Genomic DNA, 20,379 nt, shown 5'->3' with positions numbered 1-20,379 from the left:
ACTTTCCAATGTTGTCGTGCCCACATCGAACAAAGGATGGTTTCAACACTAAGATAGATGAAATGAATTCCAGCTTGGTTGCTGCATTTCACTGAATGAAAATTTATGTCTTTCAAGACCTTCATCAAAATATATAATCTTAATTTGTTTGGAATGTTTTAATTTCCTGCCCAAAAGTTCACCTAAAGCACAAGTGACTAGTAACGTAAATATATTTAGAAATATGGCTAATGAGTCATCAGCCCAGAGTAATTTATCCACATAATGAAGTCATTCAGATTAAAATTAACTAAGATTGTTGACAGCGTCAGTGTCTGTGGGAATTACCAATTGACTCGATTACAAAGTGCTTTTGTGAAACTGGAGAATCTGTTGCAAAATGTACAATACCTAAGTGATTTACATAAAAGTTCCAAAGTTTTACTCTCTTATTTTCTTCAGCCAAATTCAAAAAACTCACACATGGGTAATTTAAGAGTCAATAGGAATGTTAATCCTGCATTATAACATTTTTAATTAGAAGAAGAATGTTTATTCTGTTACCTGACCACAAGGCACATTCTGTAATGTCACAGTGAACTTGTTACTTCTGCGGCTCTTTGCAAAGATGTACTGGCAAGTGCCAAGAAATGTAAAAATCCGACCATCAAAAGTCGTAAAATGCATGTCTCCTGTGACTGAGCATTCAGCTAAAAGAAAGAAGAATCTGTTACATTTTGGGGTGAATTTCAAATTTTCCAAGCATTGAAAGAAATAACTTGCATTTATAGGGCTTTTTATGTCCTCAGGATATCTCAAAGTACCTCACAGGCAAAGAATTACTTTTGAGATAATCACTGTTGTTAAATGGCCAAAAACAGCATCCAATTTGCACACAGCAAGGTCACGAAATATCAAATTCAATAAATGACCATTTAATCAAGTTGTCGAATGAATGTTGGTTGGGAATGCAGAAGTCCACTGCTCTTCCTCAAATAGTGCCAATAAATAATTTACATTTACCTGAACTGCGACACAGGGCCTTGGTTTCATATTCAATCCAAAAGATGGGACCTCTTGGCAATGCAGCAACCACTTAACACTGCATTGAAGTGTCAGTCTAGAATATGTAATCAAATCTTGGAAGGGGAGGTCATCCCACAATCTTATGACTCAAATTGAAAGTGCTACTAAAAAGCCTAATTGACAATTATTAGAAATGTTTAAGAAAAATCAGTTTTCTTCATTGTGAAATTTAATGGGATCGTTTAAATATGTCACTCATTATCAATCTACCTAATTAGGCAATAATGACACATTGCTCTGAACTAAACTATATTATTATTCTGTTGAACAAACACACAAAACCTGATAAAAGAAGCATTATTACCTGGGCAATCATTGTCTGTACAGTTCCAAACACCACCACTACAAATGCTGCAAACATCAAACATGTCGGTTATTGTTCACAATATTTATATTTGACTATATTTGACTTGCAATATATAAATATACTGAAAAACCTCATGAATTATTTAAATTAGAAAAGGAGAAAAATATTTAATGACTGCAAAAAGAATTAAGGATTTAATAAATTAAACAACCGATACACAATTACAACAAAGTTTTTTTTTACTGCTTCTCATTTTTATTATTTTTCAATCTACATTTGGTTCAGTAAGTTCAAACGTACATACCACATATTGCAGCCCTCTTGTAAATGTGATCCTATAGGATAGACTGTGCCATGGTATATACATGGACAGTTAGATACTGATATACAAGTTCCATTCTCCATAACAAGTCCTAAACAAAATGAGAAATTTGTACACAAAATAATTATTCCATGTTTCGCCTTTTCTTAAATTGACAGAGTGGATACTATTGGAGAATCTACAGAAACTCCTGTGTGCTCACATCTCGTGTCTAAATTGCTCCTCCTCAGAAACAATGGCTGCTATTACTTGCATAAAATATTTTCGACAGTCCTGTCTTACACGAGATTAAATTTGGTAGTGGTTCTAAAACATATTTTTGATGTGACTTACAATGCTAGTGTTATATAGCTTCTAAAAAAGGTCAGAATCCAGCTGACTAACAGAAGTTAAGTGGTTCCGCCAGCCCTTTCACCTCACCAGCAACTGTTTATTTTAGTACCTTTAGTTAGCTAACAGTAATCATTTCCTACTGTGATAAAAATAAAACAAAAACTGTGAATGCTGGAAACCTGAAAAGAAACCCATAAAATGCTGGAAACTCACCGCAGAATCCGTCAGCATCTGGAAGAGAATAAGATCTGGGGTAGAGTTTCCGCTGTGGGTGCAACCGGCAAAACAGGCACAAATTGTGCCCCAAATTGCGCCTGTTTTGAGAAATGTTTCTTCCCCCTCGAGTTTCCGTTCAAACTTATTTGCATATCGCCGAACATAAAATCTATCGGCGCAATTGGGTAGTGCTGTAAAACCTAATATTTTTTTTTTGAATGTTGCTTTAAAAAAATATTCTTTAATATATTTGAGAGTGGAACCAGTTACAGTTTGATTAATATAGCTGAAAATGGGCTCCACAAAAAAATAAGCATTTTTAATTACAGTGTCAATACACTACCTGTGAGTAACCAGATTTTAAATGACTGAAAATGACTTTTAAAGAGTATACAGAACCAATAGTCAGTAGTCAGTTTCTTTGTGAATTTTAAAAATGTATAATCAAAATCTTTTAAAGTGTTCCTAATAGTGTCCTTGCATCCAAAAGAAACTGCTTAATTTTTGGAGCTTCCTCGAAGGCCTACAAACAAGTGGAATTAGCGGAAACTCACAATGGTGATTCATTCATCCTGAGGACATGGCCACTTTTGTGGGCAGTGCCTGCTTCTAGCGAAATGTTTTAAACTAGCACAAAAGGTCATGGAAACACGAGTTGCACTGAATGTAACTGGCGCTTCAAATTCCACAATCTTTTGCGCTGGTTACGCCGATTTCAGCCAAATTACACTGAAAAAAGCCAGCACAATCGAACGGAAACTCCCTGCTGTATATTCACCATTTTCTGTTTTAGTGACTGAGTTAAACCTACGTTTGAAAGTGCAGCATGGTGGTAATAGCACTAAAAGTAGATTTAAACCATAGGTGAAGTTTTGGTCTGGCAGTAACTGGGCAGTAAAATTACTGACACTATCTGATGCTACATTTTCAGAGATGGGGACACTAAAAGAATTCTTACTAATCAGCATTACTGATATATTATACACACAGTGACATAATGTGGATTCACTGCCACAATTTCCCGTACAATCAGTTCAGCTGGGCCATTGAATGAACTTAGAAAGCAGTGAAATTACCCTGCAGAAGTAAACAAAATCGACCAGTTTCGCTCGATGGGGCTGAATTTCACCGTCCCCGAAGGGACGGCTACCACGGAGTTTGGGCCGGCGACAGATAAAATCGATCGGCCGCCGCAGTCGGACGATTTTCCCTCCCCGAGCCATATTCAGCTCGGGGGGGATCTGAGCGGTGAGCAATTCCACCGGAAACGCGCGGTGAAGCCGTTGTAAAGGTTAGCTTCCAGCGGTGAGCTCTGCAGTGTGCGGGCCGCTGGAAAGCCACAAGGATTGAGATTTTCAGCTGCAAAAAGGTAAGACTTTTCCCAGCAGTGCCCCCGCGAGGTATTCGAGTCGGTGCTCGAAAGGAACACCGCTGGAGTGCTGCCGCGATCGGGGCCCTTTGGTAGGGAAATAGTTTTATTAATTTTATTATTTTTATTTAAGATTACAGTATCCACTATATTTATCTTTTAATAGTTTTATTAATTATTAGTGTTTTATTTAAGATTACAGTATCCACTGTATGTATCTTTTAATAGTTTTTATTAATTGTTTTGGCTCCATTCAACCTGCTGAGTGCTGCTCAGAAGTTTGCACATACTCTTGTAAACTTTCAGGTCTGTCTCTTTAGTGGAGGCCTGTGGGCTGCAGACACTTGCTTGGCAGGGTTCACCCTGAGGATGGGAGGAGTGTTGGGAGGGCGACACCTGGTACACCTGATCAGAAGCCGGGCGGCGCGCAGGAGAAGGTGTCGCTGTCAGCACCGTGCAGGGAGGCAGCGGGCAAGGGAGGCAGCAGCCATGATTCGTTCATTCTGTGCCAGACCAGAGTGCCCGCCTTCTTCACCAGCCCGAACCAAGATTGCGGTTGGCTGCTTGTGGACAAGGGATATCCCTTGTTGGCTGCTCACTCCTCTGTGGAACCCCAGGACAGCACCAGAGCATGCATACAGTGATGCTCATTGTGCCACCAGGTGCATCATCGAGCAGTGCATAGGCATCCTTAAGCAGAGGTTCCGGTGCCTGGACCGCTCTGGTGGCACCCTGCAGTACTCTCCTCAATGGGGTCTCCATAATTGTCATGGTCTGCTGCACGCTGCACAACCTGGCCATCATAAGGGGACAGCTGCTGGAGGTCGAGCCAACAGTACCACCCGAGGAGGAGGAGGAGGTGGCACAGGAGGGGGAGGAGGAGGAGGTGGTGCAGCAGGAGGAGGAACCCGTCGTCCTAGAGCTAGGAGGCGTCGATCCATCTACACCCTGGAAGGGCTGGGTGCAGACTGGCCAGCACCCTCCTGGGAGGGTGTGTCCTCACATATATGGAGGTGCCTGACGCCTCCCCTGCAATCTCCCTCCGTGCATTACGTACTAGCGGTCTACCAGGTCTCCCCATGTCAGGAAACAGTATTCTTCTTCTGTCCTCCACACTGTCCATCTGTGTCTCCAGCTCCGTATCAGTGACCCTGTTGGCTCTCCTTGTACCTCCAACACCAGCCATCCTTCCAACCTCCTTCCTCCCTCAGGGCCTTGCTGCAAACCTGGACCTTTAAAAAGGCCAGGGAGCAGCTGGCTCATTAGAAACCCTCACCTGCATGCTGAATTTCTCAGTGGTGGTGATAACGCTCAAATTAAGGCAGCCACACCACTGAAAGATCCACTTTGGAAGGGTTCGTTAGTGATGGAACCCATTCGTTCACTTTTGGAGCTGAACATGGGGTGGCCCAGCCACTCAAAAGGTTCGGCGCTCATGGCCACAAAAAGGTGGGGGGGGGAAACACCAGCTTTCCAGCGGTGCTGAATTTCGGGCCCAAGGTGTCATCACCCATCTCCAGAACCATGCAAATAAGGCACCTATCATCTGAGTCAGGGAATGGTGTATGGCATTTAGTGACCAGAATTGTTTTTTAAAATCGACATTAAAAAGTGGGTTAAATGGCCTTACCATCTGGACAGTAGCAGCCATCTAGGCAGTGTAGACTACTTCCCAAGCATTCCTTTTCAAATGTGCAAGTAGGTGGGCAGCAACTTATACAGTCGCGGTGAACAAAACTATCTTCACACTGATCAGCTGAAATATAGTAAAAATTCAGCACAATAGTTTTGAAACAGCACAATTTTGAACCTTTAAAAGAAAAACTTATTAAAGTTAAGAGCATGAAACAATGACTTAAATTGTGTCAATATACACAATTGCATTGCAAAAATCCTGCCATCTATGCGTGACAATATTGTAACTAAAATGATGCACAGCTTGTCTGGTTATTCCCCATTCCATGTGAAGACAATCTCCCTTTATTAAATATTAATCAATCTTTATCAATAGAAAATAATAATTTAATGCTCCCTCAAGTATTAGTTTCACTCCATTCAAGTAATGGGACAGATGCTAACCTCCAAGTCTGGAATGAAAAGGATTTATAATACTGCTACATGGTAGATCACTTCAGATGCTGGAAATCAAGATTTAACCATTACCTTATAAAATATTAAAGGTGCTGAGGCAAGAACCTCTCATGAAACTAATTCTGATTGACAAATTAACCTTTCAAAACAACACATGTTTACACCCTTCAAAATAGCCGCCATTATACCAAGCTATTTTATGATTTATGAGAATAAAAAAATATTTCTGGCAATTAGACTCAAATATTAGTCTGGACCCGTTCTCAGGCCCAGACTTGGCATTGCTCGATCATTGCATGCCCAAATCAGGAGGCTCGAGGACTGATGGAAATTGGTTCCTGGGCCACATCCACAGGCAGCTCATCTGAGCGAAGACCTAAATGTGGAGCAGCCCGCCTCTTCGCAAGTCACTGGAGAGAGATTGGAGCGACTGGGCTACACGGTGAGGGCCGATCGCAACTCCAGCTGAAGAACTCTGAGCAGGGCAGGCCTGCCCCACTCATCGCCGACCGATTTTTTGATGGGAGCCTTCATCAGGTGATAGGCCTCTAATTTTAATACTTAAAGGTCCTCCTGGCCTTTTTAGGCATCCTAAGATAAAGGCTCCACGAATTTATCAGTGGGACCAAACTCCTGCACAGATTGGTCACAGGCCGCCCCACTGCTAAATCGGTTTGCTTTGTACCCCTTTTATGTCTGAAAAACAATGGCAAGGCATACAAGTTTACAGTCCCCTAGATAGATTAAAGATTTATGCAAAATCTGCTCTCTACCTTAGCTCCAAGATTTTACAAATTAGGTAAAATAAACTGTTTACCGAGAACATTTCAGAATTTATTTTGTTCAATAGTTTATGAAACTGTGAGAGGTCACACTATGTCAGTGTAGCTTAATCTTCAAAAGTAATGTTACTAAAAGCAATAAAAACAAAACTCACTACAAGCAGGAAAGTCATCTCTCCAGTCCATTAAGGGATAGCCTGCATGAGAACAGGCCCTGGCGTATTCTATTATTGCACGGCAACGGGTTTCACTGTCATCCATCCTGTTTCACAGAACAATAAGTTTATTTACCACCGAACATTATTTTTATATCAACTTATCTAATGGGCCCAAGTTTGGTCGACTTACCGCCGGCTGCCGCCGCGTTTTCTCGGCGGTCTCCATGTTTTCTAGGGGCTCTCCCCTCCGAGCGAGTTTTGGTGAGACCCTCACACCGGCAGGGAGAGAAGACCGCTGGGGAGCATCCGCTGGCGTGTGCCGGCCTGCAATGCCCACAAAAGTCCTCCCGCCCGCTGAGTCCCCAGTTTGGTCCGGGTGGTCCTCTGCTCCAGCAGCAGAAGAGACCGCCGCATGGAGGCAGGTCTTACCTGAACGGTAAGTATGAAGACCTGCAAAAAAAAGGTTAGTGCACTTCTTTTCTTTATTTCTTTTGCAGGGATTTAAGTCGTAGGGTCCTCTGGAGGATTTCTGGTTGTTTTTTAAAACTCTTTTTAAAATGCTTTCATTTCGTCTTTCCCCCCTCCCTGGGCCCGACTCTATTACATAAGAACATAAGAACATAAGAACATAAGAAATAGGAACAGGAGTAGGCCATTCGGCCCCTCGAGCCTGCTTCACCATTCAATAAGATCATGGCTGATCTGATCATGGATTCAGATCCACTTCCCCGCCCGCTCTCCATAACCCCTTATCCTCTTATCATTTAAGAAACTGTCTATTTCTGTCTTAACTTTATTTAATGACCCAGCTTCCACAGCTCTCTGAGGCAGCGAATTCCACAGATTCACAACCCTCTGAGAGAAGAAATTTCTCCTCATCTCAGTTCTAAATGGTCGGCCCCTTATTCTAAGATCATGCCCTCTAGTTCTAGTCTCCCCCATCAGTGGAAACATCCTCTCTGCATCCACCTTGTCAAGCCCCCTCATAATCTTATACGTTTCGACAAGATCACTTCTCTTTCTTCTAAATTCCAATGAGTAGAGGCCCAACCTACTCAACCTTTCCTCATAAGTCAACCCCCTCATCCCTGGAATCAACCGAGTGAACCTTCTCTGACTGCCTCCAAAGCAAGTATATCCTTTCGTAAATATGGAAACCAAAACTGCACGCAGTATTCCAGGTGTGGCCTCACCAATACCCTGTACAGCTGTAACAAGACTTCCCTGCTTTTACACTCCATCCCCTTTGCAATAAAGGCCAAAATTCCTTTGGCCTTCCTGATTGGTGGTACTTTGCCGAGGATCGCATTTGCCGCCCAGAATGGGACTTACTGCCCGCTGCCACCCAGAATCGGCGTGCAAGGCCCATTTTTGCTGCCAGGCAGCTTTTCCCACATTTTTTCACAAAACTTCAGCCCAAAGTACCATCATGATCTTAGCGGTCCTTTGGACAGTACTTGGGCGGAACTTAGGCTTCACCAAACTCGGGCCCGATGAATCTCTAATATTCACGTATGAAACATTACTTTTTACTTACAAAACTGACACATTTCTAATATTTTACTCAGAAAAGAGTAAAAGATTCAGTTAGGAATTTAGTACTTACATGCACAGATCATTAATACAGCTGGCGACATAGGAGTTAGGCTGAACGTATTCACGACAAGTAAAGAAAGGAAAACCCAGTAGAACTTCACATTTTGCAATGATATCCTAAATTAAATTAAAAAGAGCAACATTGAATAAATGCTGTTGACCTTTTTTAGATAAATGTACAAAATTAATCTATTGAGGTTCTAATTTTCATAGCACCAAGTGTACAGAATATGTTGGCAAGTTAACTTTTGATTACAAAATGTAAAATAAATCTGCATGCATTGCTAAAATTCCTCCTTATGCTTCTTTCCTTATATTATTTATCTTCAAAACACTCACAGAATTCTCTTTAACTAATTCATTTATGTATATATAATATAGAGTATTACTGTGTTAATTTGAATCAGGTTGGCTTAATAAACAATACTCTCACCATAAGCTTAAAATTTAAGAGTGAAATCAGGAAGCACTTTTTCAGAAAAAGCACAGTGGAAATCTGGAACTTTCTCTCCCATTAATTGAAATTTTCAAGATCAAAGTCGATAGATTTTTGTAAGATACAGTTATCAGGGAATATAGAGCAAAGGCAGATAAAACAGACCAGCCATGATGTAACTGAACAGCGGAACAAGCTCGAAGGGCTGAATGGCCTTACCCATTTTCTATGTCAGAAGATTTGAGCCCCACAGCAGGACTTAAGCCAATAAACCACAGCCTCTATTACATTTTCCCTCTGCTACAGTGGATATAATCGCAGTATCTCATGTCTCCTCATAACTGTAGGTTTCTATGCCCAATATCATCCTCGTGAATCTACATTGTGTGTTCTTTATGACTTTAACGTCCTTTCTATAATAGGTGCCCAAAACTGCATAGTACTCTAATTGTGGGTTTGAGTCAACTGCAGGACTTGGGTCATAAACTATAGAATTATAGATATTTACAGTAAAGAGGTGAATCAACCCATCAACTCTGCCAGCTCTTTGCTACAGCAATACTGGGGGATTGCTACATTATCAGAGATGCCTTCCTTTGGATGAGATGTTAAAATGAGGTAATATCAATCTGTTCAGATGGATGGTAAAGATCCCAAGGCATTACTCTTAACCAACGTTCCTTCCTCAACCAATACTACCACAAAAACACACTGTTTATCTTACAGCTGTTTGTAGTACATTGTTGGCACAGAATGGTTGCCATGTTTGCTCACATACAACAGTCACTGCACTCCAAAAATTGTGTGAAATATTTTGAGGCATTTCAATATGATAAGGTGCTATATAAATGCAAGGATTATCATATATTATTTACTTTTATTCAAGATCACAATTTTAGAGGTCCTACAGATTTTCACCAATACAGTCATTTAGAAGACACTAACACTAATTGTCGCTCCTTTGTCTCGACATGGACTAGGGAAATCGAATGGTACAGATTCACATGGGTTATCAGAGGGAGACTGGGACATCCAACTGTTTCCAAAGACAGCAACATCCTCAGTCAGCATGTCTGAAAAAATAATCAATACATTAGCATTAGGTTAATTCAGTGGTTTGCAAACTTCTCAGTATGAGGGACCCCTGCAAATATTGATACACTCCCAGTCCTCATTTCTAGATAGTGTCAGATAGCCCCCAAAACAGTACTATCATAACAAAATGTAATTGTCTTAGTTTATATAGCATAAGAACCACTGTGGCAAGAACAAATACTGAACATAAAGGTGACCATTTTTGATGCTGTGCTCGTGGTAAGCTCGTCCTCAGATGACAGAAATCTGATGACCTTGTGAACCCTCTAGGATCTGTGGCCCCCAGTTTGCAAATCTTTGGATGAATTGAATATGCTGTCAGCACCTTTACTGTATGAACATGTAAACTAGTGTGATTATACAAACACACACAAATACAAATGTCTAGTTTCTTCAAATAAATCAATCTTGTGAAAACAAAATTTGATATTTATCTGAAACTAGTTTTCCCGTAGCCATTTTAGCTATCCAAATATTTAAATGAACCTTTTCCAATACCATACCTCAAGCATTGACTTAAATTTTCTTCAACCAACATAACTAAAACAGATCATATGGCCATTTATCTCATTGCTGTTTGTGGAACCGTGCTGTATGCAAAATTGGCTGTTGCATTTCCCTACATTATGACAGTGACAACGACTTCAAAAGTTGTTCATTGGCTATGACAGGTTTTGGGATGTCGTGAGATTGTGAAAGGCACCATATAAATGTCTCCTCAATTGCCTTCTCCCTGTGGCTAAAGAGCTCCTCCCAGTCGCAATGTGGATACCGCCCACTAAGGGGCACAATGGACATGATTTTCACTGCACAGCAGATACAAGAGAAATGCAGGGAACAGCACCAATCCCTGTACATGGCCTTCTTTGACCTCACAGAAGCTTTCGACACTGTCAATCATGAGGGATTATGGAGTATCCTCCTCAGATTCGGCTGCCCTCAAAAGTTTGTCACCATCCTCCGCCTGCTCCACGATGCCATGCAAGCTGTGATCCTGACCAACGGATCCATCACAGTCCCATTCCATGTTCAGACCGGGGTCAAGCAAGGCCTTGCTGCAATGCTCTATCTCACCCTCGGCAAGCTCCCCGCTGGAGTGGAGCTAAATTACAGGACAACTGGGAATCTGTTCAACCTCTGCCACCTCCAGGCCAGATCCAAGGTTGTCCCAACCTCCGTCATCAAACTACAGTACGCAGATGATGCTTGTGTCTGCGCACACTCGGGAGCCAAACTCCAAGCCATTGTCAACACTTTCACCGAGGCGTACGAGAGTATGGGCCTTACACTAAACATTCGTAAGACAAAGGTCCTCCACCAACCTGCACCCGCCACACAGCACTGCCCCCGGTTATCAAAATCTACGACGAGGCCTTGGACAATGTAGACCATTTTCCATATCTCGGGAGCCTACTGTCAACAAGGACAGACATCGATGACGAGGTCCAACACCGCCTTCAGTGCACCAGTGCAGCCTTCGGTCGCCTGAGGAAAAGAGCGTTTGAAGACCAGGACCTCAAACCCGGCACCAAGCTCATGGTCTACAGAGCAGTGTTGATACCCGCCCTCCTATATGGCTCAGAAACATGGACTATATACAGCAGGCACCTCAAAACACTGGAGAAGTACCACCAACGCTGCCTCTGCAACATCCTGCAAATCCATTGTCAGGATAGGCGCATCAACGTTAGTGTTCTCGCTCAGGCCAAATCCCCAGCATCGAAGCACTGACCATGCTCGATCAGTTCCGTTGGATGGGCCACATTGTCCGCATGCCTGACATGAGATTCCCAAAATAAGTGCTCTACTCCGAGCTCTGACATGGCAAGCAAGCCCCAGGTGGGCAGAGGAAACGCTTCAAGGACACCTTCAAAGCCTCCTTGAAAAAGTGCAACATTCCCATCGATACCTGGGAATCCCTGGCCTAAGACCGCCCAAAGTGGAGGAAAAGCATCCGGGAAGGTGCTGAACACCTTGAGCCTCTTCGCCGAGAGCAAGCTGAAGCCAAGCGTTGACAGCGGAAGGAGTGTGCGGCAACCCAGGTCCCCCCCAACCACCCGTTCCTTCAACCACCGTCTGCCCCACCTGTGACAGGGACTCTAGGTCCCGCATTGGACTCTTTAGTCACCTGAGAACTCATTTTTAGTGTGGAAGCAAGTCATCCTCAACTCCAAGGGACTGCCTATGATGATGATAAATGCAAATTCTTTCTTTATTTTTGCTTCTGGATTCCTGGTGACTGCTTTCAAGTGCTCTCATACTAAGCATGTATCTTATGGACATGGTTCTAATGCACCATGCCAACGCATCCATGTGACGTGCATTTTTTCAAGACTTACAGAATCTGTGTACTTTTCCTTCCTGTTTTCTCTCTCCTCCCGTCCTTCTTGATTGGCACAGCACAATGATCTGGCTCATGGCATCTCTACACTCACCTTGAATGTTACTCTTTGGGTCAATGAGACTTCTTATAGTAAGTGTTCATACCCAAGCTGCACACGGATTTGTGATGACAGACAAGAGTTGCGACTATATGTCTTCATCTCAACCATCAGTGACTGGAAAATCACCAGCAGGCCAGTAACACTGCTGAACCGCCATATTCTCAACCAATACAACCACTTCATTGAAACCCCACCAATAGCTCCCTCTTGTTGTCATTTGGAGGCAAAGAAAAATATGAAACCTGCAGTTGTAAAGAAATTGGGCTGTTTCAATTTCTGATGTGAATTTAATATGGGAAAATTATGCTTCAAGTTACTTTTATCCCATTGTCCTTCAGGCCAGATTGGTTATATTAAAGCTCATTTTTCCAAGGGGGGAGTTGATAGTTGTAATGTTCGAAAAAGCACAGGACCCACAATTGCAAATCCTATACCCAAATCACATTCACAGCTGAGACTCTCCTTGGGAATAAATATGCTTGTTTTGGCTGCATTGGAACAAAAACAAGCTGGGGAGATTTTCTTTCTTGTACTACCCCAAAAGTACTGCATGGTGCATCAGTCAAGGTGATATCACTGATTCTGCTCACTGAGATCTCTTTAAGTTGAGTTAGCTTTGTAGGGGAATAAACTGGGGAAAGTATCACAAAAAAGCAGTTTGCATTTTTAATGTTTTTCTTCACTGCCATCATCTACAGTAATTGTGATCAGCCAAAGGAATTTATTCTCTCTCCATACGGCTATTTAGATATGGTATATCTACTCAAGAAACATCTCTAGTTTCTTTGATTAAACTCATATTATGCCTGTTATTTCATTTATTACTGTAGTAGCTTGGTGGCAGATCTCCTGTACGGCTCAGAGACATGGACCATGTACAGTAGACACCTCAAATCGCTGAAGAAATACCACCAACGATGGCGCCGCAAGATCCTGCAAATCCCCTGGGAGGACAGACGCACCAACATTAGCATCCTCGACCAGGCCAACATCCCCAGCGTTGAAGCACTGACCACACTTGATCAGCTCCGCTGGGCAGGCCACATTGATCGCATGCCTGACATGAGACTCCCAAAGCAAGCGCTCTACTCGGAACTCCTTCACGGCAAACGAGCCAAATGTGGGCAGAGGAAACGGTTCAAGGACACCCTCAGGGCCTCCCTGATAAAGTGCAGCATCCCTACTGACACCTGGGAGTCCCTGGCCAAAGACCGCCCTAAGTGGAGGAAGAGCATCCGGAAGGGCACTGAGCACCTCGAGTCTCATCGCCGAGAGCATGCAGAAAACAAGCGCAGGCAGCGGAAAGAGCGTACGGCAAACCAGTCCCAACCACCCTTTCCCTCAACAACTGTCTGTCCAACCTGTGACAGGGACTGTGTTTTGCGTATTGGACTGTTCAGTCACCTAAGATCTCATTTTTTAGAGTGGAAGTAAGTCTTCCTCGATTCCGAGGGACTGCCTATAATGATGACAGTAGTAGATTGAGACGCTTTCTTACAATTAAAGTTTAGTTACTGAAGACACAGGGAACATTCAAGACCTGGACGTAGTATAGAGAAGAGCTAAATGGTTGATCTCCAGCATCAGAGGACAGAAATAACTGAGATATGAGGAAAGCTTAAAGAAACTGGGGCTCTTTAGCCTTGAAAGTTGGCAACATACCCTCAAACCTTAAAGAATTGAATCAATAACTAATTTAAGATTATCACTGAGAGAACAAAGGGAGCGGTTAGGGGAATTTATGCAGAAAATTGTTCGGATATGGAATGCCCTGCTGGGACCGTGTTAACAGCAGAATTCATAAATTTGAAAAAGGAATTGGGTAAATATTTGGGAGAAATATAGCTCTTTGGCAGAACACAGGCACAATGGACTGAATGACTTCCATCTGTGCTGTAGAACTCTGTGATTCTATGAATACAGAAAACATTACATGGTGTAAAGAAGGTAAATCTGGAACTCTATTTCAAGGTAAGCCATAAGAGTAGGTAAAGGAGATATTCCAATCTGGTGAAAGGCTAATTTACGACTATGCTGAGAACATTTCTTCACTTAATCAAAACACAGGATGAATTTCCAGGTGGAGTAATGGAGGTGAAAACCTTATAGTCTACTAAGAATAGGTTGGATGATGTGATACAGCACTACAGAGTTTTTGCAATACTAAAATATAGTGGAAACAAAATATTTAATTCTGCTTACATTTTACACTAGACAAAACAGTACCTTAAATGTGCAAAGACATAACTTACTGTACAGCCCACAAGCGACAAAAGGTATTTAACACTGTCACATGAAATCATCCCATTCTAAAAAAAATATTTTTGCTTTTTCTAAAAAAAAATACTCTCATTGATATGTCCTTACTATACAGTATAAATGCACACGAGGCCCATACTTGAGGAAAGATCACTCTGTGACCAGTTACCTTTATTACCAAGACCTCAAGCAGACGGTGGGTGGAGCTTCCCCTTTTATACCGGAAAGTCCAGGTTAGGAGTGTCTCCCACAAGTTCGCCCCCTGTGGTCAGTGTTCTCAAGGTATACAACTTAGGTCAGATTATACATGGGTTACAATGACAGTTGAATACATGACATCACCTCCCCCCCAAAGTCTTATTGGGATCACAGGTTAAGTCCCTCTGGTGGTTTACGCTCCCTTGTAGAGCGCCTGAGTTGGGGCTCCGGTTGTTGGGCGCTGGCCTGAGTGTCTGCTGTTTGCGGTGCCTCAGGCCTGTCCGGACTGCCCACAGTGACTGGGTTCTCCTCCACTTGGTTCCGGTGTTCGGTCACCTGTGGTGGAGTAAACCCTACATCGTGTTCTTCCTCTGCTTCTTCTATGGGGTTGCTGAACCTCCTTTTAGTTTGATCCACGTGTTTGCGGCAGATTTGTCCATTGGTAAGTTTAACTACCAAAATCCTATTCCCCTCTTTGGCAATCACAGTGCCTGCAAGCCATTTGGGCCCTGCAGCATAATTAAGGACAAAAACAGGGTCATTGACATCAATACATCGCGCCCTTGCATTCCTGTCATGGTAGTTACATTGTGACTGACGCCTGCTCTCAACAATTTCTTTCATAGTAGGGTGTATAAGGGATAACCTGGTTTTGAGCCTCCTTTTCATTAGCAGCTCTGCGGGTGGAACCCCTGTGAGCAAGTGTGGTCGGGATCTATTGGCTAACAAGAGGCGTGATAAGTGGCTTTATAGGGAACCCCCTAGGATTCTGAGCATCCCCTTTTTGATTATCTGCACTGCTCGTTCCGTCTGGCCGTTTGAGGCCGGCTTGAACATTGTTTTTCTGACATGGTTGATTCCATTGCCTGCCATGAAGTCCTGGAATTCAGTGCTTGTAAAGCACGGGACATTGTCGCTGACCAAGACATCCGGTAGACCATGGGCGGCGAACATTGCCCGTAGACTCTCTACCGTGGCAGAGGATATGCTTGAATTTAAAATGGCACACTCAATCCATTTGGAGTAGGTGTCTACTACAACCAAAAACATTTTTTCCCATGAAAGGACCTGCGTAGTCCACATGGATGCGTGACCATGGCTTGGCGGGCCAGGACCAGGGGCTAAGGGGTCTTCCCTGGGTGCGTTGCCCAGCTGAGCACACGTGTTGCACCTGCGAACACAAAGTTCCAAGTCTGCATCTATCCCTGGCCACCAAACATGTGACCTGGCAATTGCCTTCATCATTGTGAAGTTCTCTGATAAACAGGTCTCTGCCCATCTGGGGCATGACTACTCGGTTTCCCCACAATAGGCAATCGGTCTGAATCGAGAGTTCATCCTTGCACCTATGAAACGGTTTAAACTCCTCAGGGCATGCCCCGTACATGGCTGCCCAGTCCCCATTCAGGACACATTTCTTAACTAAAGACAGTAGCGGGTCTTTATTTGTCCGGACTTTAATGTGATGGGCTGTCACAGGTGAGCCTTCGCTTTTGAAAGCTTCAACAGTCATGACCATTTCAGCATCATGCTCAGCTATCCGCTCAGTGGTGGCTAGTGGTAGCCTGCTGAGTGCATCAGCACAGTTTTCAGTGCCCGGTCTGTGCTGAATTGTGTAGTCATAGGCGGCTAACGTAAGTGCCACCTCTGTATGCAGGCCGATGCATTCGCATTTATGGCCTTGTTGTCAGCCAAAAGGGACGTTCGGGGTTTGTGATCTGTCTCCAGCTCAAATTTCCTACCAAACAGGCACTGGTGCATTTTTTTTTACTGCATATACACATGCTAGCGCTTCCTTTTCTACCATCCCGTAGCCCCTTTCTGCCCGGGACAGACTTCTGGAGGCATAAGCTACTGGCTGTAATTGACCATTGGCATTCACATGCTGCAACCAACCCCATAGGACGATGCATCACACGTTAACACAAGTTTCTTACACGGGTCATATAACGTTAACAGTTTGTTGGAGCATAACAAATTGCGTGCTCTATCAAAAGCCCTTTCTTGGCTGTCCCCCCAGACATCGCGACCTTTGCGTAGGAGCACGTGTAGCGGCTCTAACAGCGTGCTCAATTTGGGAAGAAAGTTGCCAAAAAATTCAGGAGTCCCAGGAACGAACGCAGCTCCGTCGTGTTACGGGATCTGAGTGCTCTCTGGATCGCTTCCGTTTTGGGCGCAGTAGTCTGATCCCGTCTGCTGCTGCCCTCCTCCCCAAGAATTCTACCTCTGGAGCTAAGAAGACGCACTTCGCCTTTTTCAGTCGCAGCCCTACCCGACCCAATCTGCGTAGTACCTCCTCCAGGTTGTGGAGGTGTTCTTCAGTATTGCAACCCATGATGAGGATGTCGTCTTGAAAAACCACCGTCCTTGGAATCGACTTGAGGAGGCTCTCCATATTTCGCTGAAAGATCGCGGCGGCCGAACGAATCCCGAACGGACATCTGTTATACTCAAACAACCCCTTGTGTGTTGTGATGGTGGTCAGCTTCTTCGACTCACTCGCCAGCTCCTGGGTCATGTAAGCTGAGGTCAGGTCCAATTTTGAAAAAAGTTTGCCACCGGATAGTGTCGCAAAGAGGTCCTCCACTCTCGGTAGCGGGTACTGGTCTTGGAGTGACACCCAATTGATGGTGGCCTTGTAATCGCCACATATCCTGACCGACTCATCCGCCTTGAGCACCGGCACGATCGGGCTCGCCCAGTCACGGAATTCGACTGGCGAGATGATACCTTCCCTCAGCAGGCAGTCCAATTTGCATTCTATCTTTTCCCGCATCATGTACGGCACCGCTCTGGCCTTATGGTGTACTGATCTGGCGTCCAGGTTTATGTGAATCACTACCTTGGTCCCCATGAAAGTGCCAATGCCGGGTTGAAATAATGAGTCAAATTTGTCCAGGACCTGTGAGCATGATACTCGCTCCACGGAAGAAATTGCATTGACATCACCTCATTTCCAGTTCATGACAGCAAGCCAACTCCTCCCCAGTAGTGCGGGACTGTCCCCCAGGACAATCCAGAGTGGCAACCTGTTCTCCGAATCTTTGTGGGTCACGACTACCGTGGCGCTGCCTAGCACCGGAATGATCTCCTTTGCATATGTCCATAGCAGTGCGTCAATCGGCAATAATTTTGGCCTCCTGGCCTTGGAGACCCACAACCTTTCGAACTGTTTGATACCCATCAGCGACTGGCTGGCCCCGTGTCTAAGCTCCATTAATACTGGGATGCCATTGAGGAGCACTTTCATCATTATTGGTGGCGTCCTGGTATATGAACTGTATATGTGCTCCATATGAACTCGCTGAACTACAGCTTCAAGCGATTTCCCTCAGTGTCCATTTGGCCTCGTAGGGCTTACATCGGGCCCGTCCTCCTCGTACATCAACCTGGCTGCAGGCTTCCTGCACATACGTGCCCAGTGACCGCTGACGTTGCAGTTTCTGCAGGTATATTGCTGATACCTGCAAGCTCTGGCTGTGTATTTGCCTCCACACCTCCAGCATGAGCTGGAGGCCCCGTTGTTGAAACAAAAGATCCATTACCAGTCGATCGTCTCTGACTGTCTCTGTAACTGACCTTAAGCGCAGCATTGACAGGTGTTGATGCCCCATTATGGCTGCATTGTCCACTGCGATGGCATGAATCGCCGTTCAGCTAGCCATTGTCTCTGCTGAATTCCCCCTTTGGGTTTGACTACAAGCTCGGGCATGTCCGATTGCCCTTGTCTGCCAAGAGAACTGTGTGCCGTGTTAACAATGTTGACTCCCTGGTCGTTTGCCGCATTTGAGCCAAGATTTTTTGCCATAAATTATTCTGGTCTCTTCCTCCCCTGAGATAATTGTCTGGGCTATCATAGCCGCCGCTTCCAAGGTCAAGTCTTTGGTCTCAATCAGTTTCCTGAAAACCCCAGCATGTCTAATGCCCTCAATAAAAAAGTCTCGCAGCATCTCCGCTCTGCATGCATCTGGGAACTTACATAGGCTCGCCAGTTGCCGGAGGTCTGCCACGAAATCTGGAACGCTTTGCCCTTCTTGCCGTCGGTGCGTGTAAAACCGGTGTCTCGCCATGCGCATGCTGCTCGCTGGTTTAAAGTGTTCCCCGATCAACTTACTGAGCTCTTTGAACATCTTGTCCGCCGGCTTCTCTGGCGCTAGAAGATCCTTCATCAGGGAGTATGTTCTGGATCCACAAACCGTCAGGAGATGAGACCTGCGTTTGTCGGCCGAATCCTGTCCCAACCATTCCTTAGTGATAAAACTTTTCTGTAGTCTCTCAATAAAGTCATCCCAATCATTATCAACACAGTACCTCTCTTCTGTGCTGCTAGTGGCCATGCTCGCGTGGTTTAAATCCCAGTTTCTCGTCACCAATAATATGTCCTTACTATACAGTATAAATGCACACAAGGCCCATACTTGAGAAAAGGTCACTCTGTGACCAGTTACCTTTATTACCAAGACCTCAAGAGGCACACGGAGGGTGGAGCTTCCCCTTTTATACTGGAAAGTCCAGGTTAGGAGTGTCTCCCACAAGTTCGCCCCCTGTGGTCAGTGTTCTCAAGGTATACAACTTAGGTCAGCTTATACATGGGTTACAATGACAGTTGAATACGTGACACTCATGACTGTCAAAGAGAGGGATATCAATCTTTGTAACGGAACTATCTTCACTTTTTACATCTAAATTCAAAAAAGCATGCTGCACTGCACTTGTTTGAGACTTTTTTTCCACACCAGCGGTGGCCTCTGGCAATATTGTGTCAATTACAACAATTTTGTGATGTGGATTTGTGCCCATTAAAAACTCAACTGGCATTATCAAAATTCATTTAATTTAGAACACCTAGATCTAGCATATGTTCAGTGAGCATTCAAACATAGGTCCCAGTATTCTAACGGAATGGCCCGGATTTTACAGTGATAATAACGGTGAAACTGTTCGCGTTCGCTCTCATTACTCCTCTGAAACTTTTGGAATCAGCACATTTGCAGATAAACACAGAAATCCAGGAGTTGCTGTCAGTCATTCCCTACTCCTCCACAGGTTACACTGTGGAACTCCCCAGAGGCAGCAATCAATTCAAATCACAATTTCTGGCAAAACTTCCCCTATTACACTGGACTATTGCTGTTAACCCTCCCAGCCCCCACCCACCCCTCCCCCTCACCCACCAACACCGCCAAAACAAAGTTACGGCTTGTTGAAAAACTGTTCTGGTCCTTAAAAACTAATTTTAGATTTGTGGATGTCAAATGTTTCCATTAATACGATAAGAATTACACGGCTTTTATTATATCTTATTTTTAAGTTTATGATATTTCAGTTTCGACCTTAATCCTATGTGTATGTCCCAATCTTTGGGCTCAATTTTCCCAAGGCCATTTTTTGGTGTACTTGAATAGTTACGCCCCTTTTTTGGGGGCCTAACTACGCCAAAAAAAAAAATCAGCCAACTTTCCCCATTTGAATTATTGATTTTGGTGCCGCGTAGCCTGTCCTTTAGCTTTAGGGGTGGAACCTAAGATCTGCGCCAAAAACATCGGGTTGCCAGGGTAACGATGGACACGCTGCAGGCTGAGGCTGGAAGGTGAAACATACAACACATTCTGGACAGCTCACAGCAACCTGCACAAGCATCTTGCACATTGCAGCAACTTACCAGCATTAATTATTAGAGTTTATGCCAAAAGTCTATCCCACCCTCC

General features: G+C 44.1%; 1 protein-coding gene across 1 annotated transcript in view; it reads right to left on the bottom strand.

Annotated features, from left to right (window-relative positions):
• Positions 1 to 20,379, bottom strand: part of otogl (otogelin-like) — a 238,726-nt gene that overhangs the window by 205,419 nt on the left and 12,928 nt on the right. Inside the window, exons 6-12 of the mRNA XM_070901511.1 lie at positions 9,621 to 9,748; positions 8,250 to 8,356; positions 6,641 to 6,747; positions 5,243 to 5,368; positions 1,677 to 1,785; positions 1,370 to 1,416; positions 544 to 689 (exon numbers count right to left, since the gene is read on the bottom strand). Of these exons, the coding sequence (XP_070757612.1) occupies positions 544 to 689; positions 1,370 to 1,416; positions 1,677 to 1,785; positions 5,243 to 5,368; positions 6,641 to 6,747; positions 8,250 to 8,356; positions 9,621 to 9,748 (770 nt within the window). The remainder of the gene's footprint in view (positions 1 to 543; positions 690 to 1,369; positions 1,417 to 1,676; positions 1,786 to 5,242; positions 5,369 to 6,640; positions 6,748 to 8,249; positions 8,357 to 9,620; positions 9,749 to 20,379) is intronic.

This window comes from Pristiophorus japonicus, chromosome 15 (assembly GCF_044704955.1).
Source record: "Pristiophorus japonicus isolate sPriJap1 chromosome 15, sPriJap1.hap1, whole genome shotgun sequence".
NCBI lineage: Eukaryota > Metazoa > Chordata > Chondrichthyes > Pristiophoridae > Pristiophorus > Pristiophorus japonicus.
This window is presented reverse-complemented; position numbering and strand designations above follow the sequence as displayed.